We start from the raw sequence: 27,976 nt of genomic DNA, 5'->3' as shown, positions 1-27,976 counted from the left end.
AAGAGAGGTTCCAAAGATGCATCTTCGGAATAAGACAATAGGGCGGTGCCAGATATGTATCTCGGAACCAACATTGATACATGATAAAAAATTTGAGGTCCACATTTGTCTACAAATTCTATAAATTTAGGCTCTTGTTTGTTATTTCATACAAACAAAAAATGTCACAAATAAACACCATATGGTATGTCAAAAATGTCTTCTTCTCAAACGCAACACCCAAACGGAAGTTTAAGCTCAATTAGTGCATCTCTTTTGCAGATCAGCAATACGAAGTGCATAATCTCCTTCCTTACGGAGATAATCGGAAAGTTGTGAAGCTTGAGTACCTTTCACCGTCAATTAACAACGACAACAAGATTGAGTACAACAACTATGAGCTGAAGACGGGTGCAGATGTAAGGGCTATGTGGAATACATTTTTCTGTTTCGAAACAAAAGTTCTAATCAAGTTGGAAGCAATGGTTTTAAGATCGATTGAATATATTGTGAAGATCTTGAAGCGTCCATCTGGATACTGAAATGTAATGTTTCATTTTATGTTAACATGATCTATATAATGTTGATTTTATGTTACGAATGATAATTTTAGTTTTTCAAAATGCAAGTTTCTGGTTTTCTGCTTCTGTTTCTGATTTATAATGTTACAAAAATGCATCTACGAACATATTCCAAAGATGCGTCTCCAGATTAACAAAAAGGTCACTCCTAGGGCGTCGCTCAGAAATTGCATAGAAGAAGTACGATGGTGTGTCTGGAGATGCATCTTCGAAATATGATGGTATTTTAGTATTTTTCACGTGGTGCACTAGTAACATATAGGATGCATTAAGAAATTCTCAAGAAAGTATATCAATGGTCTTATATAGCCAATTGGGCCAGAGGATAAAATAGTAAACTACCTAACTCAAACCCGGTTGCGTTATTCTATGCAAGAAGAAGACTTTGAAAGAACAAAGAAGTTTGGATCCGAAAAAGAAACTAAGAAACAAAATACATAATAAAATAACTATGAGTCTAATATGTGGGAATTATTTTATAGGAAGCTTTAAAAGTATAATAGGACCCTCCAATATTTTAGAGGTTCTTTGTAAGTTTTAAATTTTAATAATTATAATTTTTAATTATAATTACTTTTTAAACAATAATATAATATTAATTATCTATTAAAAATATAAATTAATTTTAAAATCTAAATATAAATAAAATAATAATATATTAAATGTAACAATAAAATATGGTAAAAGATAAATTAATTAAAATATTTATTTATTAAATGATAATGAAATTACATTAAAAAAATGGGCTGATGTTGTATGGGTCGTGGAAACTCCTGTCAGTTCCATATAGAGGAGGTACTCCTTATTGTGCGCATGAGTATGAGTTATGGTGAATGTTGAGTGGTGTTTGTTATTGGGTGTTAAAGGTTGTTGGGGGTAAATTGTGAGTTTTATTATTGGGTTTTGTAGGTGGTTGAGTTAAATGATGGGTTTTGTTGTTGGGTGTTGTAAGTGGTTAGGTTAAATGGTGGGTTTTGTTGTTGTGTGTTTTGGTAGTGTTGGCTTGGGGTGTAAGGTGGTTGTGTTGGGTTGAAAGGTTGTTGGTTGTTGAACATAGTTTATTTGGTGTTGGTGGTGCGATGTAATTGTGTTGAAATGTTAGTGCTTGTGGATGGTCTGGTGCATTATAAGTTTGAAGGCGAGGGTTGGTTAGGGTCAAATAGTAATCTATTATGTGATAGATACAAATTTGAAGTGTATTTATATCAAGCCAAGTACTTGTAACTTAGTTTATATTTTGTGGACATGATATAGCCTTATAAGACAGTAATGTGGTGATTTTTTCCATTGAAGACTCTCTTTTCTATTATGATCTTTCCAATTTCTAAATTTATATTGGTCTGATGATGAACAAGTGTGATACTCATCCATGCGCCTAGGTGGACCTAAAATGTCTTGTTGAATGCCAAACTACAGTTTAACCCTATCTGTATGATGCATTTCAACTGTTGTGAAATCGATTAGAAATGTTGTTAAACTCCACATTACATTATTTCTTGGATCATCATCTACAAGATCAAGATAGGACCTCCATATTATCTATTACATAAATTCAAATAATTAGTTAAAAAATTAATTTTAAGGTTTAAATATTAGTAGTTTAGTTTTGAATATAATACATTGTTTGTCTCAAAATGATCGAAGAACCAGCGATATCCATCAGCAAAATGATGAGGCATTTTTTCATGATTCATCCCATATGCGAACCACCTAAAAACAAATAGTTATTATGAAATACTTAGAATATATTTAAAAATTTAATTTGTTTTAAACTTACTTGGTCGCCTATGAAAAATGGAATGGATTAGGATTGATTGGTGTTGGTCTCGGCATTCTGGACCATCACCAAGCTTGTAGTAAGACTCCACGCCTAAAAATTTTATGCACATTGTTTTTAGCGGTTTTACACAAACTCCTATAAATCCATGCCAAACTTATAAAGCCCCAACTATATCTACTTATTTTATTTATATTTGTTAATAATGGTAATCACTAAATATATATAGTGTTACCATTAATATCTGGAAATAAAAGCTAGCTATAAGTGATAAAATAAAAATTATAGTTGTTCTAATTTATTCTTCTTCGGTGGAATTATCGTCTAATTTCATATATTTGTAATGGGTTTTAAGTCAGGTAAATTTAGTACTTTGACCTTTCCTACCTTCATATGTATATTCTATTCCCGATAGCTCTTGACAAAGAGTATATTCTATATATTTTTCCATATAATGTCCAACCATATACACGTTAACCTATCAACATATGTACATCCTTCAATGTGATTATGCATTCACTGGTTGGAAGATGAAACATGTGTGTTTATGGCCTAGATATTTCTAATAAGGTAAGGATATATTTTCTATCAACGCCATATGATGTTATTTGATGAGGTAACCAAATCTTGCACGTATCAAATTTTGATAGACCCATTAGTCAACATCGATGTATGCATGTGTACGTGTTATAAAATGGCTTTCATCCTAAAAATTAAAGTGATAAAAATGTGGTGAAATTTTATAAGAATAATTTAGGAACAAACAATTTATAAAAAATGTTGCCAACACTTAAATACAAAGCAATGTTTGTCAGTGTTCCTCGATCTTCTTCTCGATAAGTTAGCAGAGACATTTTTGCAATAAATTTGTAAGTAGGTGGTAATAATTTGTAATTAGATTGTGTATAATAGTGGAGAGGTAGAGGATGATATCTATATTGTTAACTTTAAAGAGGCTGGAGGTTTGGGAATAAAAGATATTTCAAACTTTAACAAGGCTCTATTGAGTAAATGGTAATGGAGATTTTTATGTGAGAAGGATGCAATGTGGACATGTATCATTCAATTTAGATATGGGAGTGTCTGCAAGAGGTTGTGGTGCAGTGATTCTCATAAGGAGAATAATATGGATTCACTGTGGTGGAAGGACCTTATGAAAGTGGCGGGTTCTGCAGAGTCTGTAGGTCTGAGATAACTGGTGACTTTTAAGTTGGGTAATGGTATTGATATCCCCTTCTAAACTGTTAAATGGTTGAGCTCTATGATTCTAGCAGTTCAATTTCCAAAACCTTATTAAGCCAGTGAGTTCAAAGATGTTTTTGTGCCTGAGATGGGATATTGGTTGGGGGCGTTATGGATATGGAACGTAGCAAGAAATTTTGTTTATGTTGATTATGTTGTTGAGGATCAGTTGGAGGCATTACAAATTTTATTATCAGAAGTAAATCTCATTATGATACAAAAAGATGTAGCAGTTTGGCCATTTGGTCATGATTTCTCTATTAGCTCTTGTTATGATAAATTGTTACGGACTAGGGAAATGTGGATATTGAATGTTAACAGTAGCTTGGCGTTGAAAGTTATATGCAAAGTTATGGTACCTTTTAAAGTCAGAGTCTTTCGGTGGAGGCTAGTCCAAGATCGCTTGTCAACTAGAAGTCAGCTGGCCAGAAGAGGATTTCTTCATAATCCGTCGGACAAAGTGTGTGTATTTTGTTTTAGGGAAGAAGAAGACATTAAACATGTGATGATTCATTGCACTGTGGTGAAAAATATTTGGGATAACATCCAGTTGTGGACACAAGCAGAAATATCGGAGGAAGCGGATTGTTGTAGCCATTTCTTGAAGGTGATATTTAATTTGAATATGCTTGGAGTTAAAAAACGTAGAGCAGGGGCTTCGTGGTTAGCCGTCTGTTGGTGCATTTGAAATAATAGAAATGATATTATTTTCAATGAAGGTATTGAAGACGTCGGTGAAGTGGTGTTCAAAGTCAAGATGTTTACATGGAAGTGACTAGCTATAGGTTTTAATGGAAAGGTGTCTTGGAATTTCTATGAGTAGTCAAATATAGGGATGATAAAATAGATGGATATGGATTGGATCGTTAATTGATGGATCAAAGCAATCCATTAATTCATTAACAATCAACTAAAAGTTTCTTAAAAATATTTAATCCAATCCATCTATTAAGAATAAAATTCATCCATTCTCATATTTTTAGTAGATAGATATCCATCCATCTAATTTTTTTTTGAAGTTTTTTATTTCAAAAAATAATCATTTTTTTTTTGAAAAAATGGAGTTTTTTACTTTTGGAAAAAATCAATTATTTTTTATGAAAAAATTCATTTTTTTTTCGAGAGTTATTTTTGTTTTTATGTAATTTTTTGTATTTTTGAAAAAAAAAATAAAAATCATTTTATTTTCGAAAAAAAATATTTTTTGTATTTTCGTAAAAAAGATGACTTTTTGAAAAGTAAAGTCGACTTTTGATATTTTCCAAAAAAATGATTTTTTAATTTTTGGAAAAAATCGATTTTTTATATTTTTCAAAAATAAACAATTTTTTTTAAAAAAAAAATACTAGTTTTGTATTTTCGATTAAAATGATTTTTTAATATTTGAAAAAAAAATGATTTTTTTATATTTTAAAAAGATTTTTTTTTAAAAAAAATCATTTTTTTAAAATAGATCTATGGCCCGTTTGTTTTGCCTTTTTTTAAAAATGATTTTTATAGTGTTACATATTTTAGTGAAAAAAATATTTACAAAGAAATTTTTCATAAAAACTTCAAACGAAAATTTGGTTTGAATAGTTATTCTTAAAATGTTATTTTAGGTATTTCATCATTTTATCGAAACTTTTTTGGATATCAAATTTTTAAAAAAACACTTAATTTTGAAGCTATTTCAAATAGATTTTCATAAAAATCATTTTTAAGATACAACTTTTTGAAAAAATTATGATTTTGATTATGTTTTGATCTTCAATAATGTATATTTATGTTATAGAATGAACAATTCAATCTTTTAATTTATAAAAAATAAATTTAGAAATTTTTTTAATATTTTGAAAAATATTTTTGTAAAATCCATTTTCAAAAATACAAAGAAAAAATCCATTTTTTTAAAGCTAAAACAAACGGGCCCCTAATAGAGATAAAAAAAATCTATTGGATGAATTGGATCAATTCATGTCTATAAATGGAATGATTTAGTTCAATTCATTAATTTAATTTTTATGTAATGGATAAATTGGATTGACTCTTTAGTGGATGGATTGAATGAATTTTATCTTAATAGATTCAATCATCATCCCTAATCAAAACCCTCATAATTATATCAAATGTTTATAAGTGTTATTGAACTTGCGTTAGAGTATCCGCGATGCTCTCTCATTAATACAATCAATACAATCGTTGCTTATAAAAAAATATGAAAAATTATATTTTTACACCACATTCTACACCTACACCGTATTTTATTGTTCACCAATACGGTGAACAGTAAAATATTATAATAATATATTATTTTAAAAAAATGTATAAAAAAATATTATTTTTTAATATTATTTTTTATTATCTAAATATTTATTAATCAATTTCATAACTTTTTTAACCAATTTCATAAATTGTATTAATCAATTTTGGTGGTTATTCAAAATTATTTTTAATGTCTGGACGTTTATTAATCAATTTCATAGTTTCATTAGCCAACCTTTTACTTTTCATTAATCAACTTTGGTTTATCACAAAAAAATATTTTTAATAGCTGAACGTTTATTAACCAACTTCGTAACTTCATTAATCAATTTTTTATATTTAATTAACCAATTTTTTTTCACTATTTTAAGTCATTGTTCATGTGCACTGTTCATAGACCCTGTTCACGTGTACTTTTCAAAATACTGTTCATAAATATATTATTTTATTTATAAAATACTGTTTACCGTATAATACGGTGAGTAGTGTATACGATGTAAATATTTCGTGTAGAAAATAATGTACGAACAACAATGCTAAAAAAATATTTTACATATTTTTTTTAACTTTGTTTATCTAACTGAGAGAAAAATAATGTAGGCCGCAATCGCTATAGCCGTGTACAATGCTTCTTAAAAAAGAGAACAGAGGAAATCTGACCACACTGAGAGAGAAGAGAAAATAAATCTATGAGAGGAAGAGAAACCTGCGAGGGAGTGAAACTCATGAGAAGTCAAAAAGTCAAAGAAGCAAATGTTTCACATGAAGTTTTTTTATTAAATCCAATGTCGTTTTGATCAATGAAAAAAAAGTGTCGTGACAATTGCTCCCTCTCACTTACGGATGAATTCACATTATTGTTTGGTGTGTGAATTTACATTAATTTTACGTAAGAAAAAAGTTACTCAAATTTGTGAGATAGTTAATAGTAGTACAATTAATTTTCTTAGAATCTAAGAAAAATCGCAGAAACAAACAAGTATAAACACCAAACTCATAATCTCATTTCTTCTTAGCTAAGTTATAATATAACTACAAACAAGAATGTGAAGCTTTCTATCTCTCACAACTCATCTCAGAATTCAATTATGTCAAAACGTGGTTCAAGAGGGAGAAAAGTTCCATTGCTGAAGCTTTTCTCATTTGCTGACTTCTACGATTATGTCTTAATGGCCGTTGGATCTGTTGGAGCATGCATTCATGGTGCATCTGTGCCTGTTTTCTTTATCTTCTTTGGAAAAATTATTAATGTCATTGGTTTGGCTTACCTTTTTCCCAAAGAAGCTTCTCACCAAGTTGCAGAGGTATGTATTCTTTAGATACTGTCATTGCATCATGATTATACTCTTTATTATATAGATATTTTAGAATAACAAATAATAATATATTAGTATATCTTGTTTTGTTGGGTGAAGCAAATTTTCTTAAAATATAAAAAAATAAAAAATATATAATTTAAATGTTAGATTTATTTAATTCATTTTATAATATATATATATATATATATATATATATATATATATATATATATATATATATATATATAAAATTTAAATGTTAGATTTATTTAATTCATTTTTATAATAAAAAATTATTAAATATTAAGCTTAACATCCGATAACTATATATTGACTTAGTTTTTCATTTTTTTATAAATAAAAAAATAAAATATATTAAAAAAATAAAAAAAATAAAAGCCTAGGGGACTAGAACCAAAGCTAGAATAAAAACATTAAAATCAATTCAAATCTATGTCAAAGAGACAAATAAAAATTAAAAGACATTAAAAAAAATCTAACCAAAAGATAAAAAAGAAGTTAGGAGATCAAAACATCTAAATCTATAATAAATAAACTTCAACAAGATTATTTATTAAATAATTAATAAACGTATTATAGGAGTTCTTGCTTGCTTGAATATGCATAGTATTTTTATTAAACTTAGGAGCAAATATCAAAAAGTTATTATGATCAACAATTAAATTTATAATAGTAGTTGTACCTTCTTCATTATCACTCATTCTTGAGCTTTATACACATCTTCGATCATGGATATTCATGATCATGAAGATTCATCAACAACCAACAACGATACAACACGAAACAACACAAATTCTACAATCAAGAACCTAGCTCTTGATGAATCGAGTCCTTAATACCTCCATCCCGCTAAGAATCCAGGCACCATTCTTGTTACACCACCATTATCGAAGAACAACTATGAGTCTTGGAGCCGATCCATGAAACATGCACTTTTGAGCAAGAACAAGATTAAATTCATAAATGGTAAAATCACAGCTCCATCGGAAAATGACATGCTCTTCGACACTTGGAAATGATGCAATAATATCGTTCTTGCATGGATCTCAACATCTCTTTCTCTGGATATCGCTCAAAGCACCATTTACGTGGACAATGTTTCTCAACTTTGGACGGATCTCCATAACCGCTTCTCCAAGACTGGCCATTTTCGGTTATTTGATCTTTTTCAACAAATCCATTACATGAGCCAAGGTGAGAAATCGATGACGGTGTATTTCAATGAGTTAAAACCTCTTTGGGAGGATCTGGAAACCCTTAGAGTTCTTCCCACGTGCACTTGTGGTGCAGTGCACACGCAACCATCAAGAAACAATGTGACATGGAATACGTTATATGTTTCCTGAAAGGTTTGAATGATAGTTTCAACAATATAAAATCACAAATCCTCATGATCGAGCCTCTCCCCGATGTTTCTAAAGTTTTTTCTTCGATCTTACAATAAGAATGCCAATTAACCTCCAATTATCCTTCTGATAACTCCAACATTCTCATGGGTCAAACACACAATCTGTCATACAATAACAACTTTTTACCTAAGCAAAACAAAGGTCGTGGCAAACCTCATTTGTGGTCAAACATGACACATTATTGATACATGTTATTTCAAACATGGTTTTCCACTGGGTTTTCGCTTCAAAGACAAAACAGGTCTCACCAACAATGTTGATAACCCCTATGAGCATCAACATTCTTCATCCACAAATGCTGACTACCAAGATGACAAAGTGGAAATTAGCTCAGCTATGTACAACAAACTAGTATATCTTCTTAACCAATCTGAAGAATTTAAATATTTGGATTGTCATCATTCACGCCTCTTCATCATGTTTGCATCACTCTTTAATCCATACTAATGTAAGTTCATTCAACAATAGTTGGATCATTGACACATGTGAAACAAATCACATCTGCTATTCTCTCAATATTTTCTATTCATATCATTCCGTTAATCTCATCACAATCAAATTACCTAATGGTTCTCACATTCTCTCCAAAATATATGACACTATTACATAATTACATTGAATAAACACTTAACACTTCACCATGTTTTATATGTTCATGAATTTACATGCAGTCTTCTTTCTTCTTCTTAATTATCTGCTCACAATAGACGCAATCTTATTTTTTTTATCATTGTTCTTGCATCATTTTGGAACAATCTTTGCGTTAAGCACAATTAAATCTACTTCAGCATTTGAACTAATTCACATGGATATATAGGGGCAATTTCCACCCTCATTTATCCATTATCACTCTTACTTTCTAGCTATTGTAGATTACTTTACAAGAGACACTTGGATCTTTCTAATGAAATCTAAAACTGAAGCTATGCTCTTAATTGTGCAATTTATCACTTATGTTTACAACCAATTCAGCAAGCATGTTAAACAAATCAGATCCAACAATGACAAATAATTTTTGAGGCACGACTACTTCAAACACAAGGGCATCATATATCAAAGAACGTGCATCGAAACACTACAACAAAATGTTGTAGCAAAAAGAAAACATAGACACATTCTGAATCTGGCTAGAGCCATCGTGTTTCAATTGAATCTTCCAAAGATTTTCTGGAATTTCATTGTCAATCATGCAATATTCCTCATCAACAACTTCCTTCTCCTTTCACCAGTGCCAAATACCCCAATGAAAATTTACATGGTACTCTTCTGGATTATGACTCCATCAAGGTCTTTGGATGTTTTGTGTATGTTTTAACTATAATACTAGGGTGCTAAAAATTGGATGCTCGAGATTCCAAGTGCATGTTCCTTAGTTACAAACAAGGTATTAAAGGCTTCATTTTCATGAATTTATCTAGCCGAGAAATATCTTTAACTAGAAATGTTTCATTTTATGAGCATGTCTTCCCTTTCAACTAACTTTACACCAATGACTCTTCCACCAATTCCAAAGTTATAGACTATGACCTTCCTTTTTTAGATACACCTAAGGACTTCATGTGTCATACTTCACCTACAAATCCGGTTATTTCTCCATAACCATCTTAAATTCCCAGCACACCTATACAGTCTAACACCTTATATTCACCTACTCAACCCCTTGACAAAGACACATCCAAAGATTTTCAACCTCCTGACAACAAACTTTCATCCTCTATCCAACTACCTATTGTTTCCAGAATCTCCAATAGAATAATTCAAAAACGAAAACATCTTGAAGACTTTGTGTGGAATAACTTTACTTCTTCTCAACACAACCCTACACATACCATTATCTACCTTATTCAACATTATACCAACAATCATCATCCTCCAGTTGACTCTAATCACTACATTCATTATGTCATCTCTCAAACTGAACCAACTACATTCAAACAAGCTTCTCAAATGACTGATAGAATCAGGCTATGCTCATTGAACTTAAGGCCCTACAACATAATCAAACTTGGATCATGATCCCTATTAACTCAAAATAAGAAGCCAATTGGATGTAAATGGGTGTATAAGATCAAGAGAAATGTTGATGGTTCTATAGAATGACACAAAGCCCGATTGTTTGCAAAAGGTTACACACAAACTGAGGGAATCAATTGCATGGACACATTTTCACTGGTTGCTAAGATGACAACTATCAGGCTCCCCTAAGGAGATCTCGAGGAAGATGTTTACATGACACCACCTCCAGGCTTAATTCCCTCCAATCTTAACCTTGTATGAAAACTTCAAAAGTCTTTTTATGGATTAAAACAGGCCAGCAGAATGGTTTTTGAAATTTTCCTCATTGCTTGTTTCCTTGCATTACAAGCAATCTGCATCTGATCATTCTCTTTTCATTCATTTCCATGGTTGTAAATGCATCATCATTCTTATTTTTGTCGATGATTTAATAATTTCTAGAAATAATATTGACAGTATTCAAACACTCAAGACTATTCTTGACACAAATTTCAAAATCAAGGATCTTTGTGACTTGCGTTTCTTTCTAAGCCTTGAAGTCATGCATTCTCCTCTCGGCATATCCATTTGTCAATGCAAATATGCACTCGAATTGATCCATGACACGTGTCTTCTTATATCCAAATCATCCCCTACTCCTATGACAAAATTACACAAATACAAAACTATTGATGACTCACCTCCCACTGATGCTACAACTTATCGCAGACTCATTGGTCGTCTCATTTACCTATGCACCACACAATCTGACTTAAGCTTCAACGTTCAGCAACTCAATCAATTTATGTCTTCCCCTACGTTACCTCATCTCCAAGCTTCATATAGGGTCCTGAGATACTTCAAGCAGTCCCCTTCACAAGGATTGTTCTTCTCTTCAGACTCTACGCTTCAACTCAAAGCCTTCGGCGACTCTTATTGGGCCTTATGCAATGACACGAGGTGCTCCATCATATGGTTTAACATCTTCCTCAGAAGCTGAATATCGGGATCTCGCATCCATAATTTGTGAATTACTGTGGTTAACTTATCTATTACAAGACCTCAATGTTGACTTCACCCTCTACACTGTTATATTCTGATAACCAATTTGCACGTCACATTGCAGCCACTTCCATCTTTCATGAACAAAAAAACATATCAAGATTGATTTCCATGTCTTACAAGAAAAACTCATTTCTAGCTATTTCAACTTCTACCAATCCCTAACTATGCACGGCTTACAAACATTTTAACTAATGCTTTTGATCCCTATCCTTTTTCTCTTATTCTTTCCAAGCTAGGAATCTCATTTGATTATGCTCCAGCTTTAGGGGGTATTGAACTATATAACTGCTTTATTAATTGACAATTATGGTTCACTAATTATTAGGGTAGTTTGTTATTTTTTTGTTACTTGTTCTCCAAGCCACCTCTTTTATATATACTTACCTTTAATAATGTTATATGTTAATCTCAACTATGCATACATTCACATATCCTATTACTTGTTTTATATATGAATAATTTGATCTCTCTCTCTCTCTCTCTCTCTCTCTCTCTCTCTCTCTCTCTCTCTCTCTCTCTCTCTCTCTCCATTTAGAGTGTTGCGACCAACCTTGCCAACAACACATTTTCATCATAAAATACAAGATTCAAAATCCTTAAAACAAATTCAAATCATAGTACAATCATTTGTTTCAATACAACAAATAAATTCAACATACCATTTTCAGACACTAGGATAGTGATTAAACACCATTCAATAGTCTCCTTCAATGACCTTGATCTAACCTTCCTTTAATATCATGTTTGGTATAACTTATTTTCACCGCCACCGTATGTTTACATAACATTTCACCATGAAAAGGAGAAGCTACAAAATAGAACTTCTATGCTACCAGGAATTTTCACCGTGATTTTTCATTATGTTCCGCTAAATCAAACATGCACTAAATCAAAGTTAACCATGAAAATAATCATTGTAGATGTCTAAAAAATCAAAACCCGCAACAATCTTTTAGATTCTCGTAAATATGTATTTCATAGTGTAGAAGTCAAACCTCTTGTCAAAAAGTTAAACAACAAGCCCTTCTTTTTAAGATGCACGTATCCCTCCTCTTGTTTTACATCACTTATCTATTTGTAAAATCTAACTAGATTATTTGTTTGATGAGTATGAATGCATGATTCTATTAAGGTTTGCATTCATGGTGAAGAGATGATAAGAGAACAAGCTCTACTTTCTTTTTGTATGAGATTTTTACATTACTCAAGTGAGGCTTTAGGGATTCACATATATACAATTGTATTGGAGTTAGTTACACTATTGAAACATCCATAACCATCTCCTAACTTTCCTAACTAACTTTTATCTCTAGTACTCCCTCTCAAACTCATGGTGGTTTGAAAAAGTTTATCTTTAGTTTGTCTCTAAAACTAACAAAGATACTAGTAGATAAAATTTTGGTAAGGATGTCCGCAATTTGTGCATGCGTCATAAAATATTCAATTTGGAGCTTTTGCGCAGCAACTCATTCACATACGAAGTGAATATCCAACTCATTGTGTTTTGTGCGTGCATGCAAAATTAGGTAATGTGATAGCATGGCACCTCTAAGTTTCTACAAAGAAGTGTTGGTGGAAGATAAGGAATGATCAGTTCTTTAAACAATGATTCAATCTATAACACCTATGAAGTTGTATGCGCCAACACCCCGTACTCCGCTTTTGTGCTAGAATGCGCTACAAGAGATTATTTCTTGAAACTCCACGCAACCAGATTTTGCTCAAGATAGATAGACGATCCTGAAGTTGAGCATTTGTCATCAGGATCACTCACCCAGTTAGAGTCACAATATGCTTGTAGTGAGAACTTGTGAACCAATGTTGTTAGAGTTAGGAGAAGTCCATGAGTGATCGTGCCACTTAAGTATCTGATCATACGTTTCACCAGACTCCAATGGGATTCATGAGGATCAGACATGTATTGGCATTGCTTTATTGACACAAAATGCAATGTCTGGTTGAGTCAAAGTTACATATTGTAATGCACAGACTGTAGATCTATACATGAAAGGATCTAATAGCTTGTCATCTCAATGCTTGCTCAATTTATAGGTGTTAAATATTGGAGTACTAATACCATTTGCTTCAATCATGTTGACTTTATCTAGAAAGTCCCGAATATAATTTTTTTTGTGAGAAGAATGGATCCATTGGTCTGGTATTGGGCTTCAATGCACATAAAATATTGAGGGATTCTTAGCTTCTTACGAGCAAATTTATCATTCAACATGTTGATAAGTGTATGAAGTAAAGAAGATGATGACCCTGTAAGAAGTATATCATCAACATAAACTAGTGCATACATTATGACATTGCGATGATTATAGATGAAGAGATAATGAACACATTGACTTGAGACAAATCCAAATTGCAGCAAAGCCTGATGGAGCTTCTCATACCAAGCATGAGGTTCCTGTTCTAAGCCATGGATGGCTTTCTCCAGTTGACATACCAATGTAGCATTTGTTTCAAGGAACCCCGATGGTTATTGCATGTACACCTCATGTTGAAGATATCCATTGAGGAAAGCATTGTTGATATCTATTTGTTGGACCTTTCATTTGCAATTGATTGCTAGAGTGAGTATGATTCGAATTGTGGTAGGTTTCACAATTGGTGAAAATGTCTTGTGGAAATCAAATTCGTGTTGTTGATGAAAGCCTTTAGCCACTAGTTGTGCTTTTCATTTATATATGCTTCCATTTGCCTTCTCCTTAACTTTAAATACCCACTCGTATCCAACTGTCTTCCTATATGGTGGTAATGTTGTCAAAACCTATATACTATTCTTGATGAGTGAGTCATATTCATTTTTTATGGCTTGAAACCATTCAGGTTGAGCTAGAGCTTGCTTGGCTATAGTTGGTTCTTAGTGAACTAGGAAGGCTTTATGTTTGGATTTCTTGATTTTTTTTCCTACTAAACATAGAATGGTTATTCACTAGAAGAGAGGCCTGATTATTGTGTGTGTGAAAGGATGGAGAGAATGATTTAGAGGATTTGGTTAAGGTACCAATAGGTAACTCACTAGATTGTGAGACTGTGGCATAGAGTTGACATATAGGTTCAACTGACATAGATGGTGACTGAGGTATGATAGGTGGAGTAGATGTACTAGGTGCAGTCCGAAAAATGTTTGACACATGTGAGGAATCACTTAGTAATTCTTCAGGTAATAACTGAGTTGGTCCAAATGGTGTGTGTTGATGTTGTGCATCAGGTAATAGATTGTGGTCTTTAGATGGAGTAGTTGTGTCTGCAGGCTTCAAGGATGTGTTGGGACTTGGAGACACTAGAATAGGTGCAACTTGGCTTAACTTTGAATAAGAAGTAACTTTAAGTAAAAACAACATCAAGATTGTAGTTTAGGTTGATTGGCCTGGTTGAGATTGTGATAGATCATCATATTTGAGGAAACTTATCCTGCAAGGAAACTCAACTTCATTGAAGGTAACATCATTGGAAATGAAAAAACCATTCCTTCCAAATTGAGACACTTGTGGCCTTGGTGAGTTGGTTAGATTCTCAAGTATATGCATTGAGTGCTTATAACTGCAGTTTGTTTTTGTTATATGGCTTTAGTAAAGGAAAGTATTCAGACCTAAAGGACTTGATTGCATCATACTCAGGTTGTTTGTTCAAGACTACTTAATAAGGTTAATTGTAATCTTGATAAGCACTAATAGGAAGTTTGTTTATCAAGTATACTGTAGTAGTAAATCTATGATCCCAGAAGTTGATTGGCATGGAGGCATGTACTAGCAAACTGAGGCACATATCCACAATTTGTTTATGCTTCCTCTCAATTGTACCATTTTGATGACAAGTAGGGGAGCATGTCAGTCCGTGGAGGATACCTTATTCGTTAAGCAATTTAGTAAATGTCCTGAATTCTCCACCAAAATCTGATTGAATTGCCTTGATCTTGGCATTGAACTGAGTTATAACATAGCTCTGAAACATATTGAATGCACTTAGTGCATCACTTTTATGCTTGAGTAAGTAGATCCATGTGTACCTGAAAAAACATCTAAAAATGCAATATATAGTATGACTATCAACTACTTGAAGGTGTAAATGATGGTCCACATAAGTCGGTGCGTACAAGTTTAAATAAAGTTATGTGTTTATTTTTTGGACAATGATGCATATAACTTGTGTGCTTTCCCAAGACCACAAGAGTTGAAAAATACAAATGGTTCTTTATTATTGAAATAAAATTTACACAACTACAAAATCCTATGAATGGCCTTAAGGTGAGCATGTCTTAATCTAGCATGCCACATTGATAATCTAGTCGGATCTAGTTTATCTAGTTGATCCCTATTGATATGCTTATTGGAAAAAAGAACATTATTGGCTATAGGACCTAAAGTATTTGATTTGTGACTCAAGTTACACTTTGAAGATGCCAATGTCAGATTGTTGAAGTAATATAACCCATTTTCATTTAAGAATCCTTCAAGCAACACTTGTTTAAATGCTTGGGATTTCACAAAGCACTCGTTAGGATGAAATTAAAAAAAGACATGATTATCTTTGACAAATTTGGAAACTGGCATGAGATTTCTGGTTATGTTAGACACATGCAATAAACCAACTAATTTTAGGAAGGAATTTAACACAATATTATATTGAAATTGTGTGTTTCCTGCTGACTTAACTTCTAAGTAATGACCATTTTCAACAACAACTTTATTTGGTCCAATGTGTTGACTTAATATATTGCAAATTTGAATGGCTAGAAGTAACATGGTGAGATGCACCTCAATCATCAAACCATGCTTGTGATTTCACTTCTTGTGGTATCTATAATTGGTCTTGATGAGCCAGATAAGCAGTTGCTGGTGTAGATGATGTGTCTTGACTCTTACCACCTTCTTGAGCATTGCATATGTTGGTGGATGTTAAAGCTTGAGCTCGGGAATCGGAATCTGTTGGTTTAAAATATTCATCAAAACTATGACAACAATCCATCACATCATGGCCATCTTTATTTTACATCTGACATATTGGACGATTTCCCTAACGTAGTTTTGTCTACCCCGACCTCTTCCTCAAACAAGTTCACTTCTACCACGAGAATATTGATTTGAACCACATGAGTTAGCATTTCTAGTACAGTGAGAAGTACCAACACCTTGAGCTACATTGGTTGTGGCACTAGGAGTAGTAAGTTCTTAACGATATTTGTCCAGTTGAGCTTCTTGAACATACAATAACGCTTCCACCGGATAGATGTCCATTGGTTCAGTTTTGGCTAAAACGCCATGATGAAAGGATTGTATTCCTCATATAGACCCTGAAGTATAAATCAATTTAGTCACGCTCCAAGATTGGATCACCAATGGCCATGAGTGAATCTTCAATTGCTTGAATTCGAAGCACAAATTATGAGATTGTCCTGGTACTTTTCTTGCTCATCTTTAACTCTGCGCGAAGCTGATGAACACGAGCTTTCTTTTGTGAATTGAAATGCTTGTGAACCTTATCCCATACCTCACATGCATGCTTGCACGAGAGTACTCTAAGAAGCACTAACTCTGAAATTGTTGATAGCAACCATGTGAATAAAGCTTGATCTTTCACGATCCATGATTCATAAGCTTCGGACACGATGTTCACAATTCTATCATTTTCAGACTTGAACATTGGTGGAACCTGAGGGTTTACAATGATGTTGTGCAGTTTGTGTGAAAGTATCACACCCTTAACTTGTTGATTCCATGACAAAAATTTATTTTCTTGAAGCTTAATAGAGAGTTTTAGAGCGGATGTGTTAGCCGAACATGTAAACGCCATTAGCTTTGAAGTAACTTGTGAAGTTTTCACTTCATGATCACACTTTATGGTGAAGTGTCAAGATCCACCACCATTGATGATTCTATGAATACCAATGAGGATCTAATTTGAAGCAGGATGATGAGCTTCTTTGAATCTTGATTGATGTAACTTTTATGTGAATCTTGCCTACGATGATGAACTCAGTTTCTCTAAAACTGAGAACTTTGATTATTGTTGTTGATGATGATGAAGAATGATTAATGAAGCGGTAAGATTATGGTACCCTTAGACATATGATACCATGTTTGATCAGTATTGTTGATATTTGTAAATATATAGTGTGAATAATATTTGTATATAGAATAGTCGCACATCGACTATATCATGTAACTAGTTGTAATCTCTCTATATATAATAAAGTCTTTGTAGTGCTTTTCAAAACACACGGTTCATTCAAATGTCTCTTAGTCTCTTGTATTTCAACATGGTATCCAGATCCTACTGAGAGACAATCCTACACCATGCTTTACTCGGTTGACCCACTATCTTTCGGTGAGAAATTTTAGGCAAACCGTGTCATAACTCCGGTTTGCCTTCCATACACTGTCGTGACTCATTCCGACATCAGTTTTCAAAGTTCTCCAGTCACCACCGCACTGCCTCCGTCTTCGCTCTTGTTCCCGATGACCTTCCATCAAACTAACCCTACCGGCAGAAGCGCCTCCTCCGATCCAACCGTTCCCCACTTTTCACCGGCGACCAATCCCGACAATTTTTTCACCGCCCCACTCTGCATAGTGCAACTATTTCAGATCCTTTTTCACCTGGTTCACGTGATACTTTCTCTCTTCAGATACTCATGGCTACTCCTCATAAATTTACTCCAAACTACGATGATTTCTTTAGGTGGTATCAGAATTATCAGAACTTAGATTATACTGCTTCGGTAGCACACACTGGTAATTCGTCTGCTTGTCTCTCTCAATCATCTTCTCTTGGACCTTAGGTCCTTGATTCTGGTGCGCCTGATCATGTTACCGGTAATTAAAAAAAATCTCTTCCCTCTCTACATGTGGTTTCTTACCTACTATAGCTTCTGGAAATGGTTCTCAAACCCGATCCGAAAGGATTGGTACTGTTCAAATTCTACCTTCTCTCTCTGTTACTTTTGTCCTCTATGTACCTAGTTGTCCATTTAATTTACTTTCAGTCAGTCATTTAACTCCTTCTCTTGATTATAGTGTTACTTTCACTAACAATAATGTTACCCTGCAGGATCAAAGTTCGGGACAGACGAGTGGCGTCAGATGTGAGTCTCAAGGCCTTTATCATCTCTCAGTGTCATATTAGACATGCTCAACCAAAGATTCTCCACTCACTATCCATTCTCAGTTAGTTCATCCCAGTCTTTCTAAACTATATAAGTTGGTGTCAAATTTATCGGAGGTATCTAATATACATTGGGAGTCGTGTCAGTTAGGGAAACAGACTCATGGTCAGTTTCCCAATCGAGTCAATAAACGAGCTTCGTTCCCTTTTGCTTTAGTTCACACCGATGTTTGGGGTCCCTCGCGTGATGTCTTTACTCCTGAGTCTAGGTATTTTGTCACCTTTGTTGATGATTTTTCACGTTGCACGTGGTTATTTTTAAAGAATAGATATGAATTATTTACTATCTTTGAACAATTCTATCAAGAAATAAGAACTTAATCCGGTGTGTCTATCCATACTTTAAGAAGTGACAATGCCCATGAATATTCATCCCAACTATTTCAAAACTTTATGTCATGCAATGGTATTCTCCACCAAACATCTTGCCCTCACACACCTCAACAAAACAGGGTAGCCGAACGCAAAAATCGGCATCTCGTAAAAACCATTCGGCCCTACTTCTCCATGGTAATGTTCCACTTCAGTTTTAGGGGGATGTTGTGCCAACGACATGTTACCTTATAAATCGCATGCCCTCATCTATCCTTAACAATAAAATCCCTCATTCAATCTTTTTTCCCAATTCCTCCCCGAGTCTTCAGATCCACATGTTTTGTATACAATCTCTCTCCTGGTCTTGATAAGCTATTAGCTCGATCACTAAAGTGTGTCTTTCTTGGTTATCATCGATCCCAAAAAGGTTATCATTGTTATTCACATACTCTACAATGATACATCATATCGGACGATGTTACCTTCTTTGAGTATGTTCCATATTTCGAGTTCAATCACGTAACTCCATAACCCATTCAAGAAAGTACTCTCACACCTTTTCCGGCAGTTATTAATGTCCCGTCTACCATTATCCCCCATCAATCTATGGCTCTTGACCCCTTAACTTCTAGACCACTTCAAACATATCAGCTTCGTCACACAACGCATGTCGTTCCTGTCTCCGAGGTCAGACTTGTCCCTGAGGTTATTGCAGACTCTCCTTCGACGCTTCCGCCATCACCGAATCCGATCCTGCAACCTGAGTCCGATCTTCCAATTTCCCTTCAAAAAGGTAACACGAAATCCTTCTCCACATTATATTGATTTATGTTATCATCCTCTTTCCCCTTTGTAGTATACTTGTTTATCTTCTTTGTCTTCTGTTTCTCTTCCTAAAACTTCAGGTGAAGCTTTATCTCACCCTGAGTGGAGGCAAGCAATGATTGTTGAAATGTGTGCTCTTCAAAGAGGTGGTACCTTGGAACGGGTTCCTCTACCCCCTGGGAAATCTTTAGTAGGTTATCGTTGCCTTTATACGTCGAAGGTTGGTTCATATGGTAAGATTGATCGATTTAAAGATCGTTTGGCAGCCAAAGGATACACTCAGATTTTTGGATTGAATTATAGTGATACCTTCTCGTATGTAGCCAAGATGGCATCTGTTAGACTTCTTCTAGCCATTGCAGCCATTCGACATTGGCCTCTTCATCAACATGACATCAAAATTGCTTTTCTACATGGTGATCTTGAAGAGGAAGTATATATGGAGCAACCACCTGGGTTTGTTGCTCAGAGGGAGTCATTGAATATGGTGTGTAGGTTACACAGGTCTCTTTATTAAGCAATCTCCGAGAGTTTGGTTCGACAAATTCAGCACTATAGTACAACAATTTGGTATGGTCCATAGTGAAGTTGATCATTTTGTTTTTTATCGTCACTCATCCCAAGGGTGTATTTATCTTATTGTGTATGTAGATGATATTGTCATAACTGGTAATGATCAGCAATGTATACTCCAGTTAAAACAACATCTCTCGAATCAATTTTAAACAAAAGATCTTGGTAAATTCTGTTATTTCTTAGGTATTGGGGTAGCCTGATCTAAAGATGGTTTGGTGATTTCTCAGCGGAAATATGCTATGGATATTTTGGAAGAAACATGTTTGTTGAATGTTAAATCAGTTGATACTCCTAGGGATCCAAGTGTCAAACTACTATCCAATCAAGGGGAGCCTTTTATTTGACTCAGGAAGGTATAGGAGATTGGTTAGAAAGTTGAATTATTTTAGAGTCACTCGTCCAAACATTTCTTTTGCAGTCAGTGTGGTAAGTCAGTTCTTAAATTCCCCTTGTCATGAACACATGAATGTTGTTATCCGAATTCTGAGATACATCAAATGTGCTCTAGGAAAAGGTCTAATGTATGAAGATAAAGGACATACTCATATAGTTGGATACTCTGATGCCTATTGGGCAGGGTCACCAATTGATAGATGATCCACCTCTGGGTATTGTGTACTTGTTGGAGGAAATCTTATATCCTAAAAAAGTAAGAAACAAAACGTAGTTGTAAGATCAAGCGCCGAGACAGAGTATAGGACCATGACAATGACAACATGTGAACTTATTTGGTTAAAACAGTTGCTCAAGGAACTTTAAATTAAAGAAGCAAGACCAATGACACTTATTTGTAATAATCAAGTTGCGCTGCACATTGCTTCAAATCCAGTCTTCCATGAGAGGACCAAACATATTGAGATAGACTGTCACTTTGTCAGAGAGAAGATCGAGTCAGGTGACATCCTCACAAGCTTTGTCAACTCTAATGATCAATTGGCAGACGTGTTTACAAAATCCATGCGAAGTCTCAGAATTAATTATATATGTAACAAGCTTGATGCATTTGACTTATATGTTCAAGCTTGAGGGGGTGTTAATATTTGTAAATATATAGTGTTAAGAATATTTGTATATAGAATAGTCTCACATCGACTATATCATGTAACTAGTTGTAATCTCTCTATATATAATAAAGTCTCCATAATACTTTTTAAAATATTCGGTTTATTCAAATATCTCTTAATCTCTTGTATTTCCACAAATATGAATACATGATTCTATGATCGTAAGCATTCATGGTGAAGAGATGAAAAGAGAGCAAACTCTACTTGCACTTTGTATGATATTTTCACATTTCTCAAATGAAGCTCTAAGCAATCACATATATACACTGTTGAAACATTCATAACTACCTCCTAAATTCCTTAACTAACTTTCCTCTCTAATACTATTCTATTTAGTATACTATTTTTCAGGCAATTACTTTTCTGTTTATAATTTTTTTAAATAAATATAACTTTAATATTCTATCTGTTTGTGAATGTGCAGTATGCGTTGGATTTTGTGTATCTAAGTATAGTAATATTGTTTTCATCATGGGCTGGTATGACTTTAAACATACAGTAGTACTCATACTCACCAAGATAAAATATTTGAATAATGTTGAATTAAAATCCACAGAAGTAGCTTGTTGGATGCATTCTGGAGAACGTCAAGCTGCAAAAATGAGGATGGCATATTTAAGATCAATGTTGAACCAAGACATAAGTCTTTTTGATACTGAACCATCAACTGGACAAGTTATTTCTTCTATTACAACTGACATCATATTTGTTCAAGAAGCATTATCCGAGAAGGTACACATGCAAACATTCTAATTGTCAATAAACTCGGCCATAATTGAGTTTGTGAGTTAGTTCAACTGATATGTGTTAGTTGAGTTAAAAGAGATGTAAACTTCCGGTCTAAAGTTCAATACCTGATACCAGCATTTATTTATATTGTGTATTAACATGGTCATAATTAGACCTTGTTATACAATTTTGAACCATGTTTTTCCATTAAACTTACAGGTTGGGAACTTTATGCACTACATAAGCCGATTTATAGCCGGCTTTATAATCGGTTTTTTCAAAGTTTGGCAGACTAGTTTAGTCACACTTGCGATTGTTCCTTTGATTGCTATTGCCGGAGGTCTTTATGCATACGTCTCGTTCGGTCTTATTGCGAAAGTTCGTAAATCGTATACGCGGGCTGGTCAAATTGCTCAGGAAGTGTTAGGAAATGTGAGAACTGTACAAGCATTTGGAGGAGAACAAAGAGCAGTGATATCATACAAAGTAGCTTTGAGAAATACTTATAAGAATGGTAGAAAAGCAGGTTTAGCAAAGGGTCTTGGACTAGGCTCTATGCATTGTGTTCTTTTTCTGTCATGGGCTTTTCTTGTTTGGTTCACCAGCATTGTTGTTCACAAAGGTATCGCCAATGGTGGAGTCGCTTTCACTACAATGCTCAATGTTGTTATCTCCGGCCTGTAAGTTTTTTTTACACTTGACTGTATGTTTGGACTCATGGTACGTTTGACAGAATCACGCGTGATTCTGTCAAACATACTGTGAGTTTATTGAGGTGTTTTACGCTATGAATACTATTTTGTTTTTAACTTTTCAGGTCACTCGGGCAGGCAGCACCAGACATTTCTGCATTTGTTAGAGCGAAATCAGCAGCGTATCCTATTTTTGAGATGATAAGTCGAGACAAAGTTAGCTCAAAAACTGGTCGAAAATTAAGAAAAATAGACGGTCACATACAATTTATTAACGTATGTTTCAGCTATCCGTCACGTCCTGATGTTGTTATTTTCAACAATCTTTGTCATGAGATTCCTTCTGGTAAAATTTTGGCACTTGTAGGAGGAAGTGGTTCGGGAAAAAGCACAATTATTTCGTTAATTGAGCGTTTCTATGAACCAATTTCTGGTCAAATTCTATTAGATAGAAATGATATAAGAGAACTTGATCTAAAATGGCTTAGACATCAAATTGGACTAGTTAATCAAGAGCCTGCACTTTTTGCTACAACCATAAGGGAGAACATATTGTATGGTAAAAACGACGCCACACCTGAAGAACTAAACCGCGCTTTGGAACTTTCTGATGCTCACTCTTTCATCAACAATCTTCCTGATGGATTAGATACTCAGGTAATAATGCTTCAACCAATTCGTTAGACGGTTTTGCTTCACGAGATGATATTGAATTTCTTTCACAGGTTGGTGAGAGAGGGATACAGTTATCAGGAGGACAAAAGCAAAGGATTGCGATATCTCGCGCTATAGTTAAGAATCCATCTATCTTATTATTAGATGAAGCAACTAGTGCTTTGGATGCGGAGTCTGAAAAAAGTGTACAAGAGGCTCTTGATCGTGTCATGATCGGTAGAACAACTGTGATAGTTGCACATAGACTTTCTACCATTAGGAATGCAGATATGATAGCTGTTGTTAAAGAAGGGAGCATTGTGGAAACTGGAAATCATGAAGAGCTCATTTCCAAGTCAAATAGTGTTTATGTATCTCTTGTTCAAGGCAATCCTTGTTCGGATCCTTCCTTAGGACAATCATCAAGGTGCTTCAAATTTGTATCTCTTAAGGCCTATCTGGATTAAATTATTTTACACGTCCATCAGTTGTTTTCAGCTTTTTTTCAGCTTATGTTTTTTATTGTAGCATAAAGAACGCAGGAGAAACATCGCATACATCGATTATTGGTGGTAGTTTTCGTTCAGATAAGGACTCTACTGGCCATGCATGTGATGATGAAGCAGAAAGAATTGAAAAATCAAAGCCAGTTTCATTGATAAGATTATATTCAATGATTGGTCCTTATTGGTCTTATGGAGTTTTTGGAACCTTGGCTGCTTTTGTTACTGGTGCTCTTATGCCACTTTTTGCTCTTGGAATCTCTCATGCTCTTGTATCATACTACATGGATTGGGATAGCACACAACATGAAGTGAAAAAAATTGCTTTCCTCTTCTGTGGAGCAGCGATTGTAGCTATCACTGCTTATTCCATTGAACATCTTTCTTTTGGAATCATGGGAGAGCGACTTACGCTACGTGTTAGAGAAATTATGCTTTCTGGTAATTCTGATTAACTTGTTATTTATCACACTTACTTGTGTGTTTGTTATCTTGAGACAGTGACATGGTTGATGCTGGTTCGACAAAAGCAGGGAAAAACAAGTATCTGTGCCTTCAAATCTACCTCATTTTTGTCGAATCAGCATAAACCATGTCACTGTCTCAATCGTTAGGATGATGAGGACGACTACAAGCTTCTTTTTCCAGGGGTGTCGTCAATTGTCGCTAATTTATGTTGTTTATATAACTGCAGCTATTTTGAAGAATGAAATTGGTTGGTTTGATGATACAAGAAACACAAGCACTGTGCTTTCATCGCGTTTAGAGAGCGATGCGACTTTGTTAAAAACGATAGTGGTGGATCGTTCTACAATTCTCTTGCAGAACGTTGGTCTCGTTGTTACTTCATTTATCATTGCATTCATTTTGAACTGGAGAATAACACTTGTTGTCTTGGCCACATATCCTTTGATCATTAGTGGTCACATTGGTGAGAAACTTTTCATGCAAGGATTCGGTGGTAACCTAAGCAAAGCATATCTAAAAGCAAACATGTTAGCTGGGGAGGCTGTCAGTAATATAAGGACTGTGGCTGCATTTTGTGCAGAAGAAAAGATTATTGACCTTTATGTTAACGAGCTTGTCGAGCCTTCCAAACGTTCGTTCAAACGAGGCCAAATTGCTGGCATATTTTATGGCATTTCCCAGTTCTTTATTTTCTCATCGTATGGCGTAGCCTTGTGGTACAATCTCTAGCTTCCTTAATTGTTCATTTGCTTTAAATCAAAGTATAAATGTCTTATCCATCTTACCATGTAGCACCGACACTTCATAGTTAAGACGTGTTCATCTCTGACAGTGGACATGCCTTCATTTAGAAGTGTTGGTGCCACATAGGCTAGTGTCTGTGTCAATGTCCGTAATTCATAGTTTTCGTTGTACTGAGGATTATGTATATACCTTTTACAGGTATGGATCTGTATTGATTGAAAAGGAAATTTCTAGCTTTAAATCAATCATGAAGTCATTTATGGTGTTAATAGTAACTGCACTGGCTATGGGAGAGACACTGGCACTTGCACCAGACCTTTTGAAAGGGAATCAAATGGTTTCATCAATTTTCGATATGATAGATCGAAAGTCAGGAATAGTGCATGATGTTGGAGAAGAATTGATGACAGTGGAAGGAACAATTGAGCTAAGAAAGATCAATTTTAGCTATCCTTCAAGACCAAACATTGTTATTTTTGATAATTTCAATCTAATGGTGCCTTCAGGGAAGAGTCTTGCCTTGGTTGGGCATAGTGGTTCTGGCAAAAGCTCAATAATCTCACTCATACTTAGATTTTATGATCCAACTTCTGGAAAAGTGATGATTGATGGTAATATGTGTGAACAACTTATGATTTAATTTCTCTTATTCCATACATGTGTGTACTGTCAATGAGCAAGTAGTCACCACCATGGTTCTGAATTGAGGTTACGCTGTGAACCTTGATATTGTGGCAAAACACAGACAAATGCGCAATTTAGAACTATGGTAGGTGGTTAGGATAAATGTAAAACATTCATTTAACAATGGTTGATGATGAAATTCTTACAGGAAAAGATATCAAGGAAATGAATTTGAAATCGCTTAGGAAGCACATTGGTCTAGTACAACAAGAACCAGCTCTATTTGCAACATCGATTTACAAGAACATTCTTTACGGAAAAGAAGAAGCATCTGAATCAGAAGTGATTGAAGCAGCTAAACTGGCCAATGCTCATAATTTCATTAGTGCACTTCCTGAAGGCTACTCAACCAAAGCAGGTGAGAGAGGAGTTCAACTATCCGGTGGCCAAAAACAAAGGGTAGCCATTGCAAGAGCTATTTTGAGAAATCCTGAAATATTACTTCTTGACGAAGCAACAAGCGCACTAGATGTAGAGTCGGAGCGCGCTGTTCAACAAGCTTTAGATAAGTTGATGCAAAACAGAACAACAGTTATTGTGGCACATAGGCTATCCACAATAAGAAATGCAGATCAAATATCAGTTTTGCAGGATGGAAAGATTATTGAACAAGGTACTCATTCAAGTCTTATAGAGAATATAGATGGAGCTTATTTCAAACTAGCCAGCCTACAACAACAAACAGCTACATAATGTATTGGATAACAGTACAAAATGAGTAACACTTTATTGTTTGCTAGTTGCTACCACAGTTGTAAAAACCCTTTTCAAGTTATTTGTTTTATGATCAACTTTATAGATCTAATATGAAAATTTACATTTCAACAAAATATCATGTATTTCTCATCAAAAAGCATAGGAATCTATAATTAACACTTGTTTTTCATATTAAACACATAGATCAGTCAATCATAATAGAAACATCTTTTCATTCTTTTTTTATATTGTCTAGTCAATTGCTCTACTTATACTCTAAAATATTATTAAGAATTATCTTAAACAACAAAACATGCCAACAAAATAAGTGAATTTATACAAGACTGATAATTGATGGTAAACATTAAACAAGAGTTTTGAGGTCTTTAAATTTTCTTATGACTTTGTTCGGGAGTTTGGAGGAGAGGGGAAGAGAGTTTCGAAAAACGGTTTTTTAGAAAAATATAGAAAAATGTTTAATATTTTTTGAAAAAAATATTTTGTAAATAATAATAAAAGAGTGATTATTATTAATATTTTTAAATTTTTTAAGTAATATAACAATATAAATTATATTTTAACAATTTCTATAAGTCCTCCAAAATCCTTCAAACACTCCTCCAATAAAAAAATTTAGTTCTTCTAAATCAGGAAAAATTTGGTTTTTGAATCAAATTAAACTCTCCCCACCTAAATCTTTCTATTCTATTTATTCAATTCTTCTCTTTTTTCAAAACCCTCTCCTCCCTCCCTCTCAACTCTAAAAAAAAAGTCTAAGAGATTATTTGCATATATGCTCTCTAAAAAATTAACTTCAAATGTTTTAAAAGACATACAATACAAAGGAGCATAAATATTTGAACTAATTCCTTTTTCACCTCTTAGAAACTTTTCGAACTGTTTTCTAAATTTTAGAATTCGAAGACTGTTTTTGAAATTCGAAAGTCTAAAATACTAACCATTTTAATATATCACATGCCCAAAAATAAAAACTCATGTTTGTTGAGTTGTAATTCCTTGCGTCTAAGCAGGTTGCTTGATGTCGCAACGCGAAAAACAACCGGCGAAAAAAGAAAACAGAAGAGTCGCCACCGTTCGTTATTTATCCCAAAGGAGGGAAAGGAAACGATCGAAGAAAACCTGAAGAAAAAGGAAAAGACAAGGTCTCGCAACCAAATCTTGGGTTCGGGAGTCGATTATGCGAAGGGAAGGTATTAGCACCCCTACGCATCCGTAGTACTC

At 34.1% G+C, this 27,976-nt stretch overlaps 1 protein-coding gene across 1 annotated transcript; it reads left to right on the top strand.

The window, feature by feature from the left end:
* Positions 1 to 6,826: 6,826 nt before the first annotated feature.
* Positions 6,827 to 26,894, top strand: LOC127075025 (ABC transporter B family member 2). Its single transcript, XM_051016462.1, has 10 exons — positions 6,827 to 7,127; positions 21,989 to 22,043; positions 22,121 to 22,296; positions 22,513 to 22,973; positions 23,111 to 23,642; positions 23,711 to 24,066; positions 24,168 to 24,583; positions 24,837 to 25,326; positions 25,553 to 25,965; positions 26,187 to 26,894. Exons 1-10 carry the CDS (start codon positions 6,912 to 6,914, stop codon positions 26,729 to 26,731), a joined length of 3,660 nt encoding a protein of 1,219 aa, XP_050872419.1. The 5' UTR covers positions 6,827 to 6,911; the 3' UTR covers positions 26,732 to 26,894.
* Positions 26,895 to 27,976: the final 1,082 nt, after the last annotated feature.

This window comes from Lathyrus oleraceus, chromosome 4 (genome assembly GCF_024323335.1).
Source record: "Lathyrus oleraceus cultivar Zhongwan6 chromosome 4, CAAS_Psat_ZW6_1.0, whole genome shotgun sequence".
Taxonomy (NCBI): Eukaryota; Viridiplantae; Streptophyta; class Magnoliopsida; order Fabales; family Fabaceae; genus Lathyrus; species Lathyrus oleraceus.
This window is presented reverse-complemented; position numbering and strand designations above follow the sequence as displayed.

What these genes read in the sequence shown, in the direction of transcription:
- LOC127075025 (XM_051016462.1), top strand. Translation starts at nt 6,912, where the DNA reads ATGTCAAAACGTGGTTCAAGAGGGAGAAAAGTTCCATTGCTGAAGCTT. An exon ending in ATTGTTTTCATCATGGGCTG is followed by an intron (nt 22,044 to 22,120) that starts GTATGACTTTAA and finishes TAAAATCCACAG; the next exon opens with AAGTAGCTTGTTGGATGCAT. An exon ending in TCGTATGGCGTAGCCTTGTG is followed by an intron (nt 25,327 to 25,552) that starts GTACAATCTCTA and finishes TACCTTTTACAG; the next exon opens with GTATGGATCTGTATTGATTG.